The sequence below is a fragment of the Hemicordylus capensis genome, chromosome 2 (genome assembly GCF_027244095.1).
Source record: "Hemicordylus capensis ecotype Gifberg chromosome 2, rHemCap1.1.pri, whole genome shotgun sequence".
NCBI classification, from domain to species: Eukaryota; Metazoa; Chordata; class Lepidosauria; order Squamata; family Cordylidae; genus Hemicordylus; species Hemicordylus capensis.
Window position 1 is genome coordinate 392,127,770 of NC_069658.1, and position 15,717 is coordinate 392,143,486.

The 15,717-nt window shown below is 44.7% G+C and overlaps 1 protein-coding gene across 6 annotated transcripts in view; it reads left to right on the forward strand.

The window, feature by feature from the left end:
• The first annotated feature begins 613 nt into the window (after nucleotides 1–613).
• RNF157 (ring finger protein 157) overlaps nucleotides 614–15,717 on the forward strand; it is a 110,791-nt gene continuing 95,687 nt past the window's right edge. For 2 of the 6 annotated variants that reach the window (XM_053295369.1, XM_053295367.1), the window contains exon 1: nucleotides 853–1,502. In XM_053295369.1, coding sequence (XP_053151344.1) covers nucleotides 1,415–1,502 — 88 coding nt within the window. In that variant the 5' untranslated portion in view covers nucleotides 853–1,414. Of the gene's footprint in view, nucleotides 680–850; nucleotides 1,503–15,334; nucleotides 15,551–15,717 lie in introns of those variants that run through there. The other 4 variants (XM_053295368.1, XM_053295372.1, XM_053295373.1 and 1 more) reach the window with 4 other exon arrangements.

Genomic DNA, 15,717 nt, shown 5'->3' on the forward strand with positions numbered 1-15,717 from the left:
TGCCCTCTTGTCAAAAAATAGCTACACATAAAGCCAAGGCAGGACCTTTAGTGGGGGGTAGGCAGGTGGACGAGTCACCTTAAGTGGCATAGCAGGGAAATGCTTGACTAAGAAGCAGAAGGTTGCCGGTTCGAATCCCCGCTAGTACTATATCGGGCAGCAGCGATACAGGAAGATGCTGAAAGGCATCACCTCATATATTGTGAAGAAGGAGGCAATGGTAAACCCCTCCTGTATTCTACCAAAGAAAACCACAGGGCTCTGTGGACGCCGGGAGTTGAAAGCGACTTGATGGCACACCTTACCTTTAGGAGAGTGGGTCAAGGGCAATTCTATAACTTATCTGGGAGTAAGCAACTCCCTCCTCCCACGCCCATCCATGTTCTCCTGAATATTTGAGTCCAAATGGACTTACTTCGTTCCGAGTAAATAACATGCATAGGCTTAGAGTCCGACTGTGAGATGAGGGGTTTGGGATCTCTAGATTTCAGCACTTCCAAGCAAGCTGTAATCCTAATGCTTTTTTAAATTTTATTTTTAAAGTAAGCTCGCCGCCGCCACGAGACAGTCGTCATTTGAGGCAGGGAATACAGCGCTAGTCTTCTCGTAAAACTTGCCCTCTTCCTTGGCTTTCCGGAGCAGGTCTACTACGATCCTGATTTCTCCAGCTCTTACCAAGGTGAACTTGGGCAGCTGCCCCCGCCGGTCGGCCTCCCTGCCAAGCGCGGCGTGTGTGCCAGGGAGGGAATTGCTGCCGCGCGAGCAGCACCGGGAGGCGCCGCTGGTTGCTTGCAGGCGGGCAGCCGCTCTCTCTGGCTGCCTCCATTGGCTGGCGATGAGAGCTGCCGCTAACGTCAAGGCGGCGCCCAGCTCCCTGCGAAGCCGCCGCTGCTTCTGCTGCAGAGAGAGAGAGGGGCTACGTAGTCTGCCACTGCGGGCTGGGGTTGCCCTCTCCTGCACTTGTAGCCGCAGCAGCAGCCGCCTAAGAGCGCTGGCTCTGCAGGCGGCAGCGCCCCTCCTCCCCCCCGCCCCGTAGCGCTCCATGAAGGGCTCCCATTAGCCCAGCTCTGCTAAGCTGTCCCCGATTAGATTTCACGCCGCTCTTGCAAAGGAGGGATGGGGAGAGCAGGAGGAGAGGGAACGGCTGCCTCCGTGCCCTGCTTGATAGCAGCAGCAGCAGCAGCAGCAGTAGGAGGCAACACCACCCCCCTGGGGGCAGCAGCAGGCAAGCCAATGCGGCAGCCTCGCCAATGAGGGGCCAGTGCGGCTGCAGGAGGAAGCTGCTGACCCGCTCGCCGCCTCCGCTTGCCTTGAAAGGTGCAGTCTAGGAATCCCCCTCCCTCCCTCCTCCGTCCCCCCCTCCCTCCTCGCGTCCTCTCCCAGCCCCGGAATCGCCCGCTGCTCCGCCTGAACCATGGGAGCGCTAACCAGCAGGCAGAACGCCGGCGTGGAAGAGGTGGACATCCCGTCTAATTCCATCTACAGATATCCTCCTAAATCCGGTAAGGCTTAAAGAGCAGCTGCATGCAGGGGGATGTGGGAAGCAATGTGACCAGGCAGGCAGGCAGGGCTGGACAGTTGAACTCCAGCCTTCGCAAGTCCTCCTCGCTTCAGTTCGGCTTCGGCACTGGGGCGGCGCGGAAACCAGAAATCTTCGCCCGGCTCGCTCCTAGTTTCCTCTCCACCGCCCCCGGGGCTTTCTGCCAGGTTGCTGCCTCAGTGGTAATTTGGGTAGCGGATGAGTTTCTGGAGAGTTTTGATGTAAGAAGGATGAAGATCCAAGCAAGTGGATCGAAGGGTCTGGATGCCGAGAATGCCGCTTTTTTGTTTTGGTTTCTCCTTCGTCTGCTTCTTTAAGAGGTTTCGGTGGCATCTGAATTGAAATACAGTAGCGACATTCATGGCATCATGCTTGTTGGTAAAGGACCTCTTCATTCTGTCTTTTTTTAGATCAAGTGACTGCTATATTTTGTGTGTGTTCTCTGGGATCAATCCCCTCTACTTGAGCAAAACTCCCACTGCGGTCCTCCTGTACTGTATCTAGTTTGCCTGCAGATGTAAGGATTCACAGTACAAATAGCTTTGTGCCTCGCGGAGTGGGGTGTGTGTGTGTCTCATGCCATCTCTTGAAACGTGATGTGTTTGGTACCTAAATACTTTACTCATGTATTAATTGCAGTTCTAAAACATCTCATCAGTCTTGCTGTATCATACTTTCTATCACTAGTTAGGTATCTTTTGGTATCATTGATCAGCTTGGGTGCTTTCATAGAAGGACTGGCTTACCGAAGCAACTGGCTTACCGTTGCATAGGGTGGGATAAAATCAATATATGCTTTAAAAAACAAACTCCTGCCCTTCATAAGTGTGGGTCTGTAACTTCATATGCAAAATTATAGGTAGCCATATTGTTCTATTAGAATAAAATTCCACAATTCAAAGTACAATGCTGCTTTTTAGGTACCAACCAAGAGTAAAAAAGTATAAAGTAGTAAACTTTTGAGTCCTACAAAACTCTTCATTGGGCAGAAGTTAGGATGGTGAGGATGACATGATGGTGTCAGGTAGCATCTAAAACTTGCCTCTAGCTATCAGAATATAAAGTCTCACTTTATTCTCTGTTTTTTCTTGTTCTCTGCCTTAGAAAGATTCTGTAAGCTTCAAATTAAAGCTGGAGACTGTACTCCAGTGTTAACTTTCAGACTTTAGACAGAATCCAGACCAAATTAGTCATTATAAATCACCACTGAAATAAATGAGGCAAGTTAGCTGTGATGACTAACTTGGTCTGGATTCTGCTCTTTATATTTGCAAAATATGGGAGGAATAGCCATTTTTTTGCTTCCTTTGACTAAGCAGCCCTCTGCATGCATTGAAGTAGTTTTTCATCTCTGACGCTGATTCGAGTTAAACAAACAAACAACCTTTATCTCAATGTTAAGATTTCACAAACTCTAGATTACAACATGCCCCCGCCCCTGTCCTTTTCATGTACCATCTGTCTGATAAAGAGTTCTGTAGGACTTGAAAGCTCATTATTCCTTTATTCTAGGTTGGTCCTAAAAAAGCTTTATCTTGTGCTGGATAGTGATTTAGCTTCATATAATCAGCTTTTTAGTTCTGCTTCTCTCTCTTCCCACCTCCAAACTGAAGGTAGGGCTAATGGTATTTGAGAAATGCAGATTTAAAAATGGAGATAAGAGCTTACGTTTTATTTGCCCGTGTCACTTTCATTGGCTCTGCTCCTGTGCTTTTAACAGCAGTCTGACATGCAGAGATGAAGCAAGTGAAGTTTTTCCAAGAAAAGCATCACCTTCTAAATTTTATTCAGGATGCTGTTAAAACTTGGATGAGCTACTGAGCTACTATATCTTTTTAATAACTGCATAGAAGAGGGCATTTTGGCAGCTACAGTTTGTCTTTGCAGGGGTGAGAATCTGCGTCTGTGACAACTGTCTCTTCTATTAAAGGCATGGGAGCATTGTTTTCCTTTGCGTCTGGGTGCCATAGTTAAAAGCACAGGAGCAGGGTCTTTAAAAAGTGGCAGTGCTGCACTTGGCATCCTAGTTTTAAGTTGTAGTATTTGCATGCTGATTTGTAAAAACAAAGAATCATAACACGTTTATTGTAGCATAAGCTTTTGTGGACTGCAGTCAGATGCATTGGATGAAGTGGATATAGTCCACAAAAGCTTATACTGCAATAAATTTTGGTCTTTAAGAAGCCACCAGATTTGTTTTGTCTTTACTGCAATGGATGAACACAGCTGCCTTTCTGAAAATTCTGATTGGTGTAGCTCTGTATTCCAATTCTGTTGTCTTCTAATAATAATGTTAACAGTGCAACTCTAAGCATATTTATTCAGAAGCAAGTCTGACTGAGCTCAGTAGGGCTTACTCCATAGTAAGTATAGGATGGCACTGTGAGGCTGAAATCCTATGCATGCTTAGAAGTAAGTCCCACTGAACTCAGGTATTTAACTTTGGGTAAAACGTGTTTAGGACGACTGAAATCCTATGCCTGATTACTTGGGAGTAACGCCAGTTTTTGTCAATGGGATCTCCTTCTGATCAGGTCTCGACAATTTTTATTTAGATCTAGAAGCCATCCCCAAAATTTGGAAACTAGACAATGGATGCTTGACAAAATTACCAAACTCAGTGATGGACAATGTGGAGGGGGTGGATAAATGGGCTTCTCTTTATCCCCTTTACAAGTAACATGCTTAAGACAGAAATGGGCTGTTTAATTAAATAATGACCTTCTGAATATCCTAATCTAGGTGCCACAGTTACATTTCTAGGTGCCATGGCTCCCTGGTGCCTGGGATTTGTCAAACCCTGGAGTAAATGTTAACCTTGGATAGGGGTGCTGGAAAGCTAATTATTTCTTACTACTGATCAGTAATAGTGCATGAAAAGTTATTTATTAAAGAGCTATTGGGTGTTTGTTTTTGTTTTTTTAAAGAAGTTTGGATGTCTGTTCTGTTCTAGCGTAATACATAAATAAGCCTTATGTCAAGTTTCTATCAATTTATTTTTAATTGTGTGTTTTGAATATTAATTCCCACTGTTTATTTATTTATTTATCAATCAATCATATTATATAACCTGCATCTCTGACATAATTCAAAACAAAAGGCTTTGGGTGTTCCTCAATACTCAAAAGACATAAAACTCTTTTGTGTTGGTTCCCCAGAGTTGTTTTGGAAGCCAAGAATATTCATTCTCTTGAGTGTTCTTGTTGAGACTCTCATCTGCAAAGCTATGTATTCTTAGGAATGAGTGGTAGCAGTGTGCAGAGGGGATAGGGACAGCTGTTGTAGTAGCTACAGCACAGGTCTACAAAATGGGGAATCCTCAGCTCTTACCTTGACTGCTCTTGAAGCCCCCCATTCTATCTGAATTATGCTGAGTAACCTCATCCTTTGATCTCCATCTATTTCATAAAAAACAACATACTTCTCTCCCTAGAAAATGCTAATTTAATTTAGAATTTGTCAATCTCGAACATTCTGGACTGTAAAATTACCTAATTTGAGTGCACATTTCTAACCTCCGCTCTGAGATTCTATTTTCGCTTCACCCTGGTGCAGCAAACACTTGCTTAACTTAAGTTCTCATTTGCTGTATAAATCTGTGTAACTTGTATCCTAGGTTCATTTCCTCTTTTGATTGCATTTTTGATGTTGTAACTGTATGCACACTTACCTGGAAGTAAGCTGTGTTAAACAGTGGGATTTACTTTCAAGTAAATATGCATAGGATTGGGTTTCATAGCTTCAATCCTATGCCTGCTTATTTGGTAGGAACTCCAGCTTAATAACAGAAGTTTGTGCAGGAAGCTCACCCACTGTTCAGGTTAGTTTGAGGGCAATGCTTCTCTACTGTTAGGGTCACATGGAAATCCTCAAACATGGTTGTATTAACTTTATTTAATTACATGCTTCGAAGACTAAAATTTTCACATTTGAAAATGATTTGTTGAGCAATGAAGAATGTAATCAAAGGGTGATAACATTGGTAAGTGGTTAGCAAGTCAAGGTAAAAGAAAAAGGGCATTTAATGGTATCTCAGTTTTCCCAAATTACTAGCTAATTACCCACAAGGATCTTTGCAGAGTCATTACTATCTTAAACTGTTCCTGTATTGAAAATACATGCCTGGCTTTTTCAGCAGGCAACGCAGCTGGAATTGGTTTGCTAAAACATCTGTTTGGAGGTTGGCATTTTAGCAACTTTTCTTGCACCAATTGGGTTAAAGGTGTTTTCTGAGGGTTTTGTAATCTTAAACAGACGATGCCTGCCTAAAAAAAAAAAAAAACACTCTTCCTCTCCTTGTACATGGGGATGGTGCTGCACATTCTGGGGAAAGGCAGTGGGCTTGGTGGTGGTAACACAGCCTTATGTTTGGGCCATTAATCTCTTTAAAGGCTGTTCCCTTTTTTATTTTTGGCTTGCTTATTTTGGAACAAAAAGCTTTTCATCAGGAGCTGCTGCCTGAAAGAAAGAACCTTTGGTATGGGGAGCCTAATTTACAACATACATGAACATGCTCAAGAACAGTCTTGTGGTGTGTTGGGAGCCATACGAAATGCAGGAGTTGCATAATTCCTGTGCAGAGGCAAGCTGCCTCTAGGCCTAACTACCTATACATCCCACACAAACATGTGTAACTGAATCCCAGCACATTAAAAAAGAAAAAAGAGAAACTGCTTTGAGGGGGTTGGAATTTAGAGAGGAGAAGTGGTAGGACTGGGGAGGCCTGCCATTTTTGTGGTTCAAATTGTACCCCCCCACATGTACATATAGGTTTCCAAAAATCTGCAGTTAGTCCTTGAGGTGGAAAATATAGAGTTCAGGAACTGGCAATCATTAGTGTGGAGGAGATAATAATGACAAAGAGAAGCAGATTGTCTTATGAGAGGTCCCTTTGGGTCCATCTTCTGTCTGTTCATAGACAACCTCCTAAATCAGTGTTGCCCAACCTTTTTTTTAATCCTGAAGCACAGTTACAATTAAAAATAAAAGGCCACACTTCCTCCCCCCGTGCACATATATTTTGTGCGTATGTGTCAGCATGTCTGTACAATCTTTATTTTAGCTTTCTTCTATTTTAATGCAACTTTTAATTTGTAGCTGTCCCTCATGTCCTTCTTGGAGCTGATTCCTCATAATGCACCAAGAAAGACATGTCACTCCTGTGGGGATATTTAAATTCTCCACTTTTGGAGCTGACTCATCAGTTGAGGCATACCAGCAGTGTCCTGTGGCCCACTGGTTGGGAAACACTGTCCTAGATGATACACACATCCCTCCTTCCTTTAGGGATGTGCACGAACTGTTCATGCATTCCCGGGAGGGTTGTGAGGGGGGGGGATTTCTTTAAAGGACAGGGAAAGCGCTACCTACCTGTCAGTCTCTGGCCCACTGCTTTTCCCCTGCTGGCAGTCTCCAAAACAACAGGCGCTCTGGGCTGCAGCGTTCCTGCTTGTGCCCCAATCAGTGTCACCGCACCCATGGCCAATGCATGAAACTCACTGGGTGACTCTGGGCCAGTCATGTATCTCTCAGCCTAACCTACTTCACAAGTTTGTTGTGAGGATAAAAATAACCTATGAGCTCCTTGGAGGAAAAACAGGCTATTAGTGTTAATATATCTCAGACTGATAGATAGATAGATAGATAGGTATAATTTTAGAAAGTGGGATAATATTGTGATGCTCTCCAAGTAATTGTATGAATGCAGGGAGGAAGATGTAAAAATATTGCTCTTTATTGGATGGAAGTATGTGTACATGTGGAGATTTCTTGACCAAAAATCTGACATTTGTCCTGAAATTCCCTTTTTACTCTTCTAACATATTTGATTTTGTTTTTAAAAAATTAAAAAAGGTATATATTGTAATGGTCTTGGGGTAGCAAGCATGAATTGTCCCCTTTTGCTAAACAGGGTCCACCCTGGTTTGCATTTGAAAGGGAGACTATATGTGAGCACTGTTAAGATGTTCCCCTTAGGGAATGGGGCTGCTCTGGGAAGAGCAGAAGGTTCCAAGTTCCCTGCCTGGCATCTCCACGATAGCGCTGAGAGTGATTCCTGCCTGCAACCTTGGAGAAGCCGCTGCCAGTCTGTGTAGACAATACTGAGCTAGATAGACCCACAGTCTGACTTGGAAGAAGGCACCTTCTTATGTTCCTACTAAGGATCCACCATATAGATAAGAAACATTTAATATCAACACAATAACTGTTTGTTTTATCTGCAGAGAAGCCACTTCTGGTGGGGGTTACCCTTTCCCTGCTCCATATTGCCCCCAAGTGGCTTTTCCCCAAGCAGGAAAGATTTAAGTAACCCCTCCAGCTTTTCCTCATTTAAAAGGGCCATTACATGCACACTGCCTCTGAATATGCAGGTTCCATGTTCCTATAGTGGCTAACTGTCTGCCTGTCTATGGAAAACGAGTGTATTGAAGCAATCGCCATTGCTAATTTTGGTGAAGTGAATTAAGTGGGGCAGGGTGTGTGGAGTAATGGATGTAAGAAATGGATGTGCAGTTAATTTGAACTTCTATTTAGGAAACAAACTGATCGTGACATCATATGCGGGAGTCTAGTGAGCCTTGAAACACGTGTGGCAGTGCACTGCTGACTTAATGTTGAGGCTCTGCAGCTCCAGTTTCTTGCTGTCATGGTTCCAGAGCATAAAGCTTCTCTTGTCAATCATTTTCCGTTGCTCTCTGCAGATGCCGTCACTTTTCTTTCCAGCTCGAGCCCAGTATTTCCGCATGTAAGGTTAAGAACATAAGAACAGCCCTTCTGGATCAAGCCCAAGGCCATCTAGTCCAGCATCCTGTCTCACACAGTGAGACAGCCCTCATGTGGCATATATGTGTCAATTTTTTGTTTTGGCAAGTCGTCATCTATCTGTCCTCTGTTTGATGGCATAGAACATCTAGATTTTTATATATGTGTGCGCACACACAGTGAGTTGTTCCAAATCAGATGTAAATATTGCCATGCTTAGGAACAATGACGACATCAAATTCAACATATATGTGGTGGAAAATTGCCTACTGGAAAAGTCCAACAGCCCAATTTAGAAGAGGGAATTTCTACAGGGAAAAACAAAATGAGATTAGTTAAAAGGAAAATGATAGAGGAGAGTTCGGAGGGTCATAATCATTCTGTAATTGTAGAGGTCCTCTAAAGCCACTATCATAGGGCTCAAATAAAATGTATTCCATAGAATACAAAGGGTATAAACCCAAGATAATACTAACATAGTTAAATGGTTGCATCAAGAAAACTATACAAGTTGATAATGCAAGTTAGTAAATTTATTATTAAAGCCAGAATTGTTTAAAACATAGACCAAGTTCGGCTGGGAATGAATTTGCATGGCTTCTGCAAAAGAAAGATCTGGCTCCCAAACGCTTTAGATTTTTTGGAGAAGAGAATGTCAATAAGCATGTATAAGGGTGGGTGATCCAGCAGGTGTTAGATAGTTGGACTCCTAAATAATCTTAGCAGTCATGGAATGAGGCTGTTGTTTTTCCGAGGCATGGGGAGGGCCTCCTAACTTGACGGGTTGTCAATCCCAACATGCTTCAAGACAGGGCCAATCAGAATTCTTGTCTGATATCACTATGCTGTGCCAGCCTCCATTATCCCAGTTCCGGTCCTGTCTTTGCTTCTGGACGGTCACACTTCTTTCAGCCTCTTCAAATAGGTTTTTCCTTTCTGCCTTCTTGGCCTTTTTCCTGTTTCTCTGTGTGCAAGGGTGGGAAGGGAGTCGTTTGTCTCTGTGTTTTGAACCCCCTTTTTTCTCAGTCTGTTTAAAAAACAACAACAAACCTCTTCTTTTCCCTTCCTCCCTTACCTTCCTCATGGAACCCGTGCACTGCGGAGATATGTTGCAGGGGGCTCTCTCGGAGGGCCCCTTCTCGGAGTCTCTTCCAGCTCCGACCCCTCTGACAGGCTCCGTTGCAGCCGCCGCTCCCGTTGCAGCCGCCGTTCCAGAGGCACTCGCTGCCGGCGCGGCTGCCCATAGCTCACTTCCAAGGTTTTTCTCCAGACACCTTTGCGCTCAGGCGGAACAAGTGGATGCCCTAGTGTCCCCTTGGCCTCCCGGTTTGCTTTATGCCTTTCCGCCAGTTCCCATCCTGGGCCTGTTTCTACGGAAGGTCATAGTAGAGAAAGCGGAGGTCATAGTCAGTGCTCCCTATTGGCCACGCAGGCCCTGGTTCTCGGATCTGGTGGCCTTGTCGATCCGTCCACCATGGTCGCTCCCTTCCAGGAGGAATCTGTTGTCCCAGGGTCCTCTTTTCCATCCAGACATTGCGTTGCTGCGCCTTCACGCTTGGCGGTTGAGCGCCAAAGTCTAGTGGACAGCGGACACTCCCTGGGAGTGCAAGATACTATTCTGGCCTGGCGTCCCGCAGGCTGTCCTCTTCCCGTATTTACCAACTTACCTGGGCTGCCTTTGTTTCGTGGTCGTCCACACGTCAGATTTCCCCTGTGGCCGCAGGGGTTCCGGAAGTGTTGGCCTTCCTCCAATCAGGGTTGGAGAAGGGCTTACATCCCAATACCCTGAGACGCCAGGTCTCTGCCCTTGCCTCTGTTCAGGATCGGAGGGAGACCGGTTCTCAGGCCTTACACCCTCATCTTAGTAGGTTTTTACAGGGGGCAAACAATTTAGCTTCACCACCTGTTAACAGATTTCCCACTTGGGATTTGAATGTAGTCTTGAACGCCTTGACTAAGGCTCCCTTTGAACCTGTCAGTTCTATTTCCTTACATTTGTTGTCCTTCAAAGTTTTGTTTTTGGTGGCCATAACGTCCTCAAGGAGGGTGTCACAGTTAGCCGCTCTCTCAGTGAGAGATGAATTATGTGTTTTTCAGAAGGAGGCGGTGGTGCTAAAGTTGAACCCCACCTTCTTACCTAAGGTTAACTCAATTTTTCATAGGAGTCAGGAAATCGTCCTACCCTCTTTTTGCCTGAAGCCTGGGCACCTGAAGGAGCGAGCCTGGCATAAGTTAGATGTCTGAAGGGCCTTGAGAGTCTATATCACTAGGACTAAGTCCTTTAGGAAAACTGATTCCCTATTTGTGTCTTTTCAACCTCGTTCGCTTGGTACCAAGGCTTCAAAGGTATCTTTGGGTCGTTGGATTAGAGCTGCCATTTCCTTAGCATACAAAGCCAGGGGCCTCTTGGTACCTAGAGGTATCACTGCACATTCTACACGGAGTGCGGCTGCCTCAGCAGCTTTTTCGGCTAGGGTCCCCTTGGAGGAGATCTGTAAGGCGGCCACTTGGAGTTCCATTACTCCGTTTGTGAAGCATTATAAGATTCCCTCCACGTATGATTCTCAAGCAGCGGTTGGGCGAACGATCTTACAGCAGGTAGTTTAATGCAACCGCCTGTCCCACCCTGGTTTTTGTTTTAGCTTGGTTACGTCCCGTCAAGTTAGGATGCCCTCCCCATGCTTCAGAAAAAGAAACATTGGTAGACTTACCGTGAAGTGTTCTTTTTTGAGGTATGGGGAGGGCATCCGGCCCTCCCGTGGATGCTGCTCTTTAGGGAGGTTTTCCTTGCGGGTGGTGGCCGACTCCCAGGGTTACAGTTTCTGCTATCCCTGTTACCTTTTTAAGGCTGTCCTTGGCTGAGCTTTTTCCAGCTGTTTTTTCTTAGTTTTTCAGTATAGTTTCTTCACTCACAGTCCCGGAACTGAGATAATGGAGGCTGGCATAGCATAGTGATATCAGACAATAATTCTGATTGGCTCTGTCTTGAAGCATGTTGGGATTGACAACCCGTCAAGTTAGGAGGCCCTCCCCATACCTGGAAAAAGAACACTTCACGGTAAGTCTACCAATGTTTGTTTTCTTAAAGAACAGAAGACGGCAAGGTAAGAGTAATGGACAGTTCTCATCCTGGAGGAAGTGAACAAGCCCGCCCCCTTCAAGAATCCATAGTGGAACAGTGTTTTAACTTCATGAATGATGTGGAGTTAAGTGTGAGCAGGAAGGAAGCCAAATTGGTAGAAGGCACAAAATTATTCAGGATGGTTAAATTCAAAGCTGACAGCACAGTGGAAGAGTTCGGATGGATCCCTCCAAACTGGCTGAATGAGCAATAAATTAAATTCAGTCTAAGTAAGTGCAAAGTGATGCACATTGGGATAAAAATGTACAACTTCAGATATCTGAATTGACTGTGACTACCAAGGAAAGGGATCTTGGGGTCATGGTAGGCAGCCAGGTCTGGCTCAATCTCTACTGGTGTTCTTGGGTGGCTTGGTGAGCAGCTCCTGCCCCTTCATCACACACCAATCCACTGGTGTATACCAACCCCCCACCCCAATTACCTCCCCTCACTCATTCCCATGTTCCTGAATCCCTTACAGCACATACAGTGGGCCCAACACTAATTCCCTCCCCACCTTTCTCCTACCCCTTTACTTGACAGTGATGATCATTGAGCTAATAACTTGAAACTTGGCATGCAAGATCTTCTAGATGTCTACAAATGTGTAATTTTCAAAATGAATGATCACTTAAAGAATGAATTTATTCTATAATGATAGTTCTTCTATCATTCTATGAATTATAGTTCTTGCATTGAAGGAACACAGGAATGTCCCTTCATTTGAGACGAGTAGCAAAAAAAAAAGAAAAAAAGGTCCCACCATTATAAGCTTTAAAATGGTATTGCTTATAAATATAAGATTCGTTGAGCCTAATCACTTGAAGATTGGCATGTATTATCTGACTGTAAGACAAAGTCTACAAATGTGTCTAATTTCAAAGTGAACTGATAAAAATTGCCACAGGTAAAACAAGTTAAAGAGTGCTGAAATTTGACACTTTGACCTCTTTTTTTGTCCAGTATTGAGACAGGTATATCAGAGATTTCTTTCAAATTTGGCAAAAATGACTGATGTATAGGTTAGTCTAAGAAGGGTGCCTTTTCATGGTTTGTTGAAGTTTTGAAGCAGTTCAAAAAGGTTTGCATGTGGGGGACCTCTTTGCCAAAAAATCTCCAGTGTTAGAGCCATTTCCCACTTCCAACCAGTACTGTGCTTTTCTCACCTCCTGGGGGCAGGATACCTTAAAGTAATAGAACCCTGTCAAGCCCCAGGGTCATCTTGGAAGGTGCACATGGAATCCTGGGAAGTCTAGTCCTTCCCAGCACCTTCACTACGCAGTTCTATGGGAAAGTGTTGGTAAGGATGATGCCTCCCAGCATGCTATGTACTTTCTCAGGTCACATACTGTGATACATTACAATAATTGTAAGATTCTGCTGTCATGCAAAATATGCTACAACTGATTAAGAAATATATTAAATATAATGTGATTCACTGACACTTAGGAATCCTACACTTAATGGGACATTGGAAAGGGTTTTGGATTGCCAGTACCGTAATGATACATTTCCTTTTCACAAGCCATGGGAATTTGATAGTAAAAAAAACCCTGCTGGTTTAAGACTAGAGTTAAGACAATTTTATTTTGGCTCAAGCTCCAGAATTCCGTACACAGATAAGAGGTTTCTAACCACCTTAAGTGGCACAGCAAGGAAATGCTTGACTAACAAGCAGAAGGTTGCTGGTTCAAATCCCCACTGGTACTATATTGGGCAGCGGCAATATAGGAAGATGCTGAAAGGCATCATCTCATATATTGTGCAGGAGGAGGCAATGGTAAACCCCTCCTATATTCTACCAAAGAAAACCACAGGGCTCTGTGAGTGGCAGGAGTTGACACCGACTGGATGGCAGACTTTACCATTAAAAGAAAAACAGATCAGATAAATTATTACATTTCCCCCCCCTTAAGCCATTTTATGCAAATCTCCAGTGGTTTCCCCAGAATCTACAACAGTAGGACAGAACTACAGCAATATGGGGACTATTGGAAAAGAAGATATTTGCACTTAAGTTGATTATCTGAGCTACTACTAGCACATGAGCCATCTGCCTTGTGATGAACACATGGCTTCTGGATCATGCTGCTTGCCAGTTCTTGAGCCCTTCACTTTCTGTAATGTCTGTGGAAGGTTTTCATATTGTCTCACTCACACTCATGCCTTGAAATAGGCAGAGTGATTCAGCAGCCTATGAGCTGACCAGTAACAGTTACTCAGGTAAGGGATGTGAATGTGCTTTAACACTTAAAAAGTACTATGTAAATGCCAAATAGTGGCACACCAATGACATTAAACAAACACAGGATAACAGCAGCAGTTTCAGCTTAAAGCAAGGCAAGTAGAGACAGCTCCTTAGACTGGCCCTCTGTACATTGCACAACCCAGATTCTGTTCAAGGCTTTCCACTTGCTGGGCCTTCATCACAATGTTAAAAAGCCCAGACACCTCACTGGAATCAAATGAGCTGTGCAAGCTTATAGTTTTCCCACCAGAGCTCTGGCTTCTCTCACACTTATTAGACAATTGCATGAGTGTTGACATTTGAACCTTTTTTTTGGCAGGCGTTATCATAGATTGATGAAATTTATAACCAAAGAGATACAAAAAACCACCCTCCCACCCCCATGTGTTCCTTGTGACCTCAGAAGCTGTAGATTTCTTGAGGGACCATCTCTCCCACAATAATTTACCCTTTAATTAGGTTTTAATCCTCCCAGGACAGGTGTTGGTTAAATAGCTGTAATTGGCTCCTTACTCCTTGAGGCAGACATTTTCTTCTCCTTCAAGCCACCTTGTTTTCTTTCTAATGTATTTTATTCCACACAAGACTTCTGGAAGCTGAAACTGCTGCTGTTATCCTGTGTTTGTTTAATGTCATTGGTGTGCCACTGTTTGGCATTTACATAGTACTTTTTAAGTGTTAAAGCACATTCACATCCCTGACCTGAGTAACTGTTACTGGTCAGCTAATAGGCTGCTGAATCACTCCGCCCGTTTCAAGGTGTGAGTGTGTGTGAGAGAGACACAATTTACTCTGACGCAAAGGTCTGTCCCCCACCCCCAGTCTGTGCTGCAAACCCAGAGAGCAGTGAGAAGCGGAAAGGTTGAATTGTAGGTTGTCTCAGGATGTTTATGCAAACTTATTTACATGGAGTGTCCAGATTTTGTGAGATTGCTAGAGCCAAACAGAGTTGGAACATAACAAGCAACCTACTGAAGGGTTAGCTGCTGTCCCAAGCCCAGAAAAAGAGAGAGCTTGTGCAAGAAACTCTATGACTTCAGGTCTGAGATACCAAGATAATTGTGACTCCCTACGAGACACACTTTCTCAGTTACAAATCCAAGAGAGCCTTAGTTCCTTCAGGTATATCCTATGCTGTTGGAATTACCTCTGACAACTCAGATGAGGAGGATCTGGACTCTGAGATCAGTAGAGGAACCCCTGAGACCCCTGTTCAAGACACCAGCCCTGACCCAGAAGAAGCTGCAAATGAGCAGCACCCCCAAGAGTTCCTTGAGAACACACAGCAACAAGAAGAGAAGGAAGGAACCCAGCAGGACCCAGAGACTCCTTCATCACAGACTCCCCAGAACATACCCCAGTGAGGAAGCATTCCCTGAGGAGGCTTGCCCATCTGAGTATGAGGGACCCTCTGCTGCTCTCACGGAGGGGTTCTCCCCTTCACCTCTAGCAGAAACTGAGATGCAACAACATGGAGCCAGGCTGGAGCTGCAGAGGCAGAAGAGTGCCAGATTGGCAGCTCGCCAGCTTAACTACAAAAGGACTACTCAAGAGGAGATATCTATTCAGAGGAGGACTGATAATGTAAGCCAGCTGTGGGGGGATTGGCTCTGGAAGGACTCAGGATGGCTCAAAGCTGGTTCCACAGCTCATTTGCTGAGGGCCTTCGTTCAGGCTCTTGCTCTGCATCCTAGACCTTCACCCACCATGCTTCCTAGGCTCTTGCCTGGCTCAGAGACTTATGCTGCCAATAGGAGTACACCCGCCCTGCTCCTGCCAGATTGTGACCTACCCTCACCAGCCACACTCGCCTCCTTGAGGGCTTGTCTGCCTCTCGGGTTTGCAGCTCCATTTCCCCAAGGCTGTGCCAGCTGAGTGGGTAAGCGAACACAACGTATATGCACAGACAGGAGAAGCCAACAGCGGGTGGCACTTGGCTGGCAGCAGGAGGGCAAGATGTGCACAATATTACTACGTTTACCCAAATAGAAGACAATTCTGAATTTAAGATTTTTTTAAAAAGAGGTTAAGGGGGAGTCAAATACA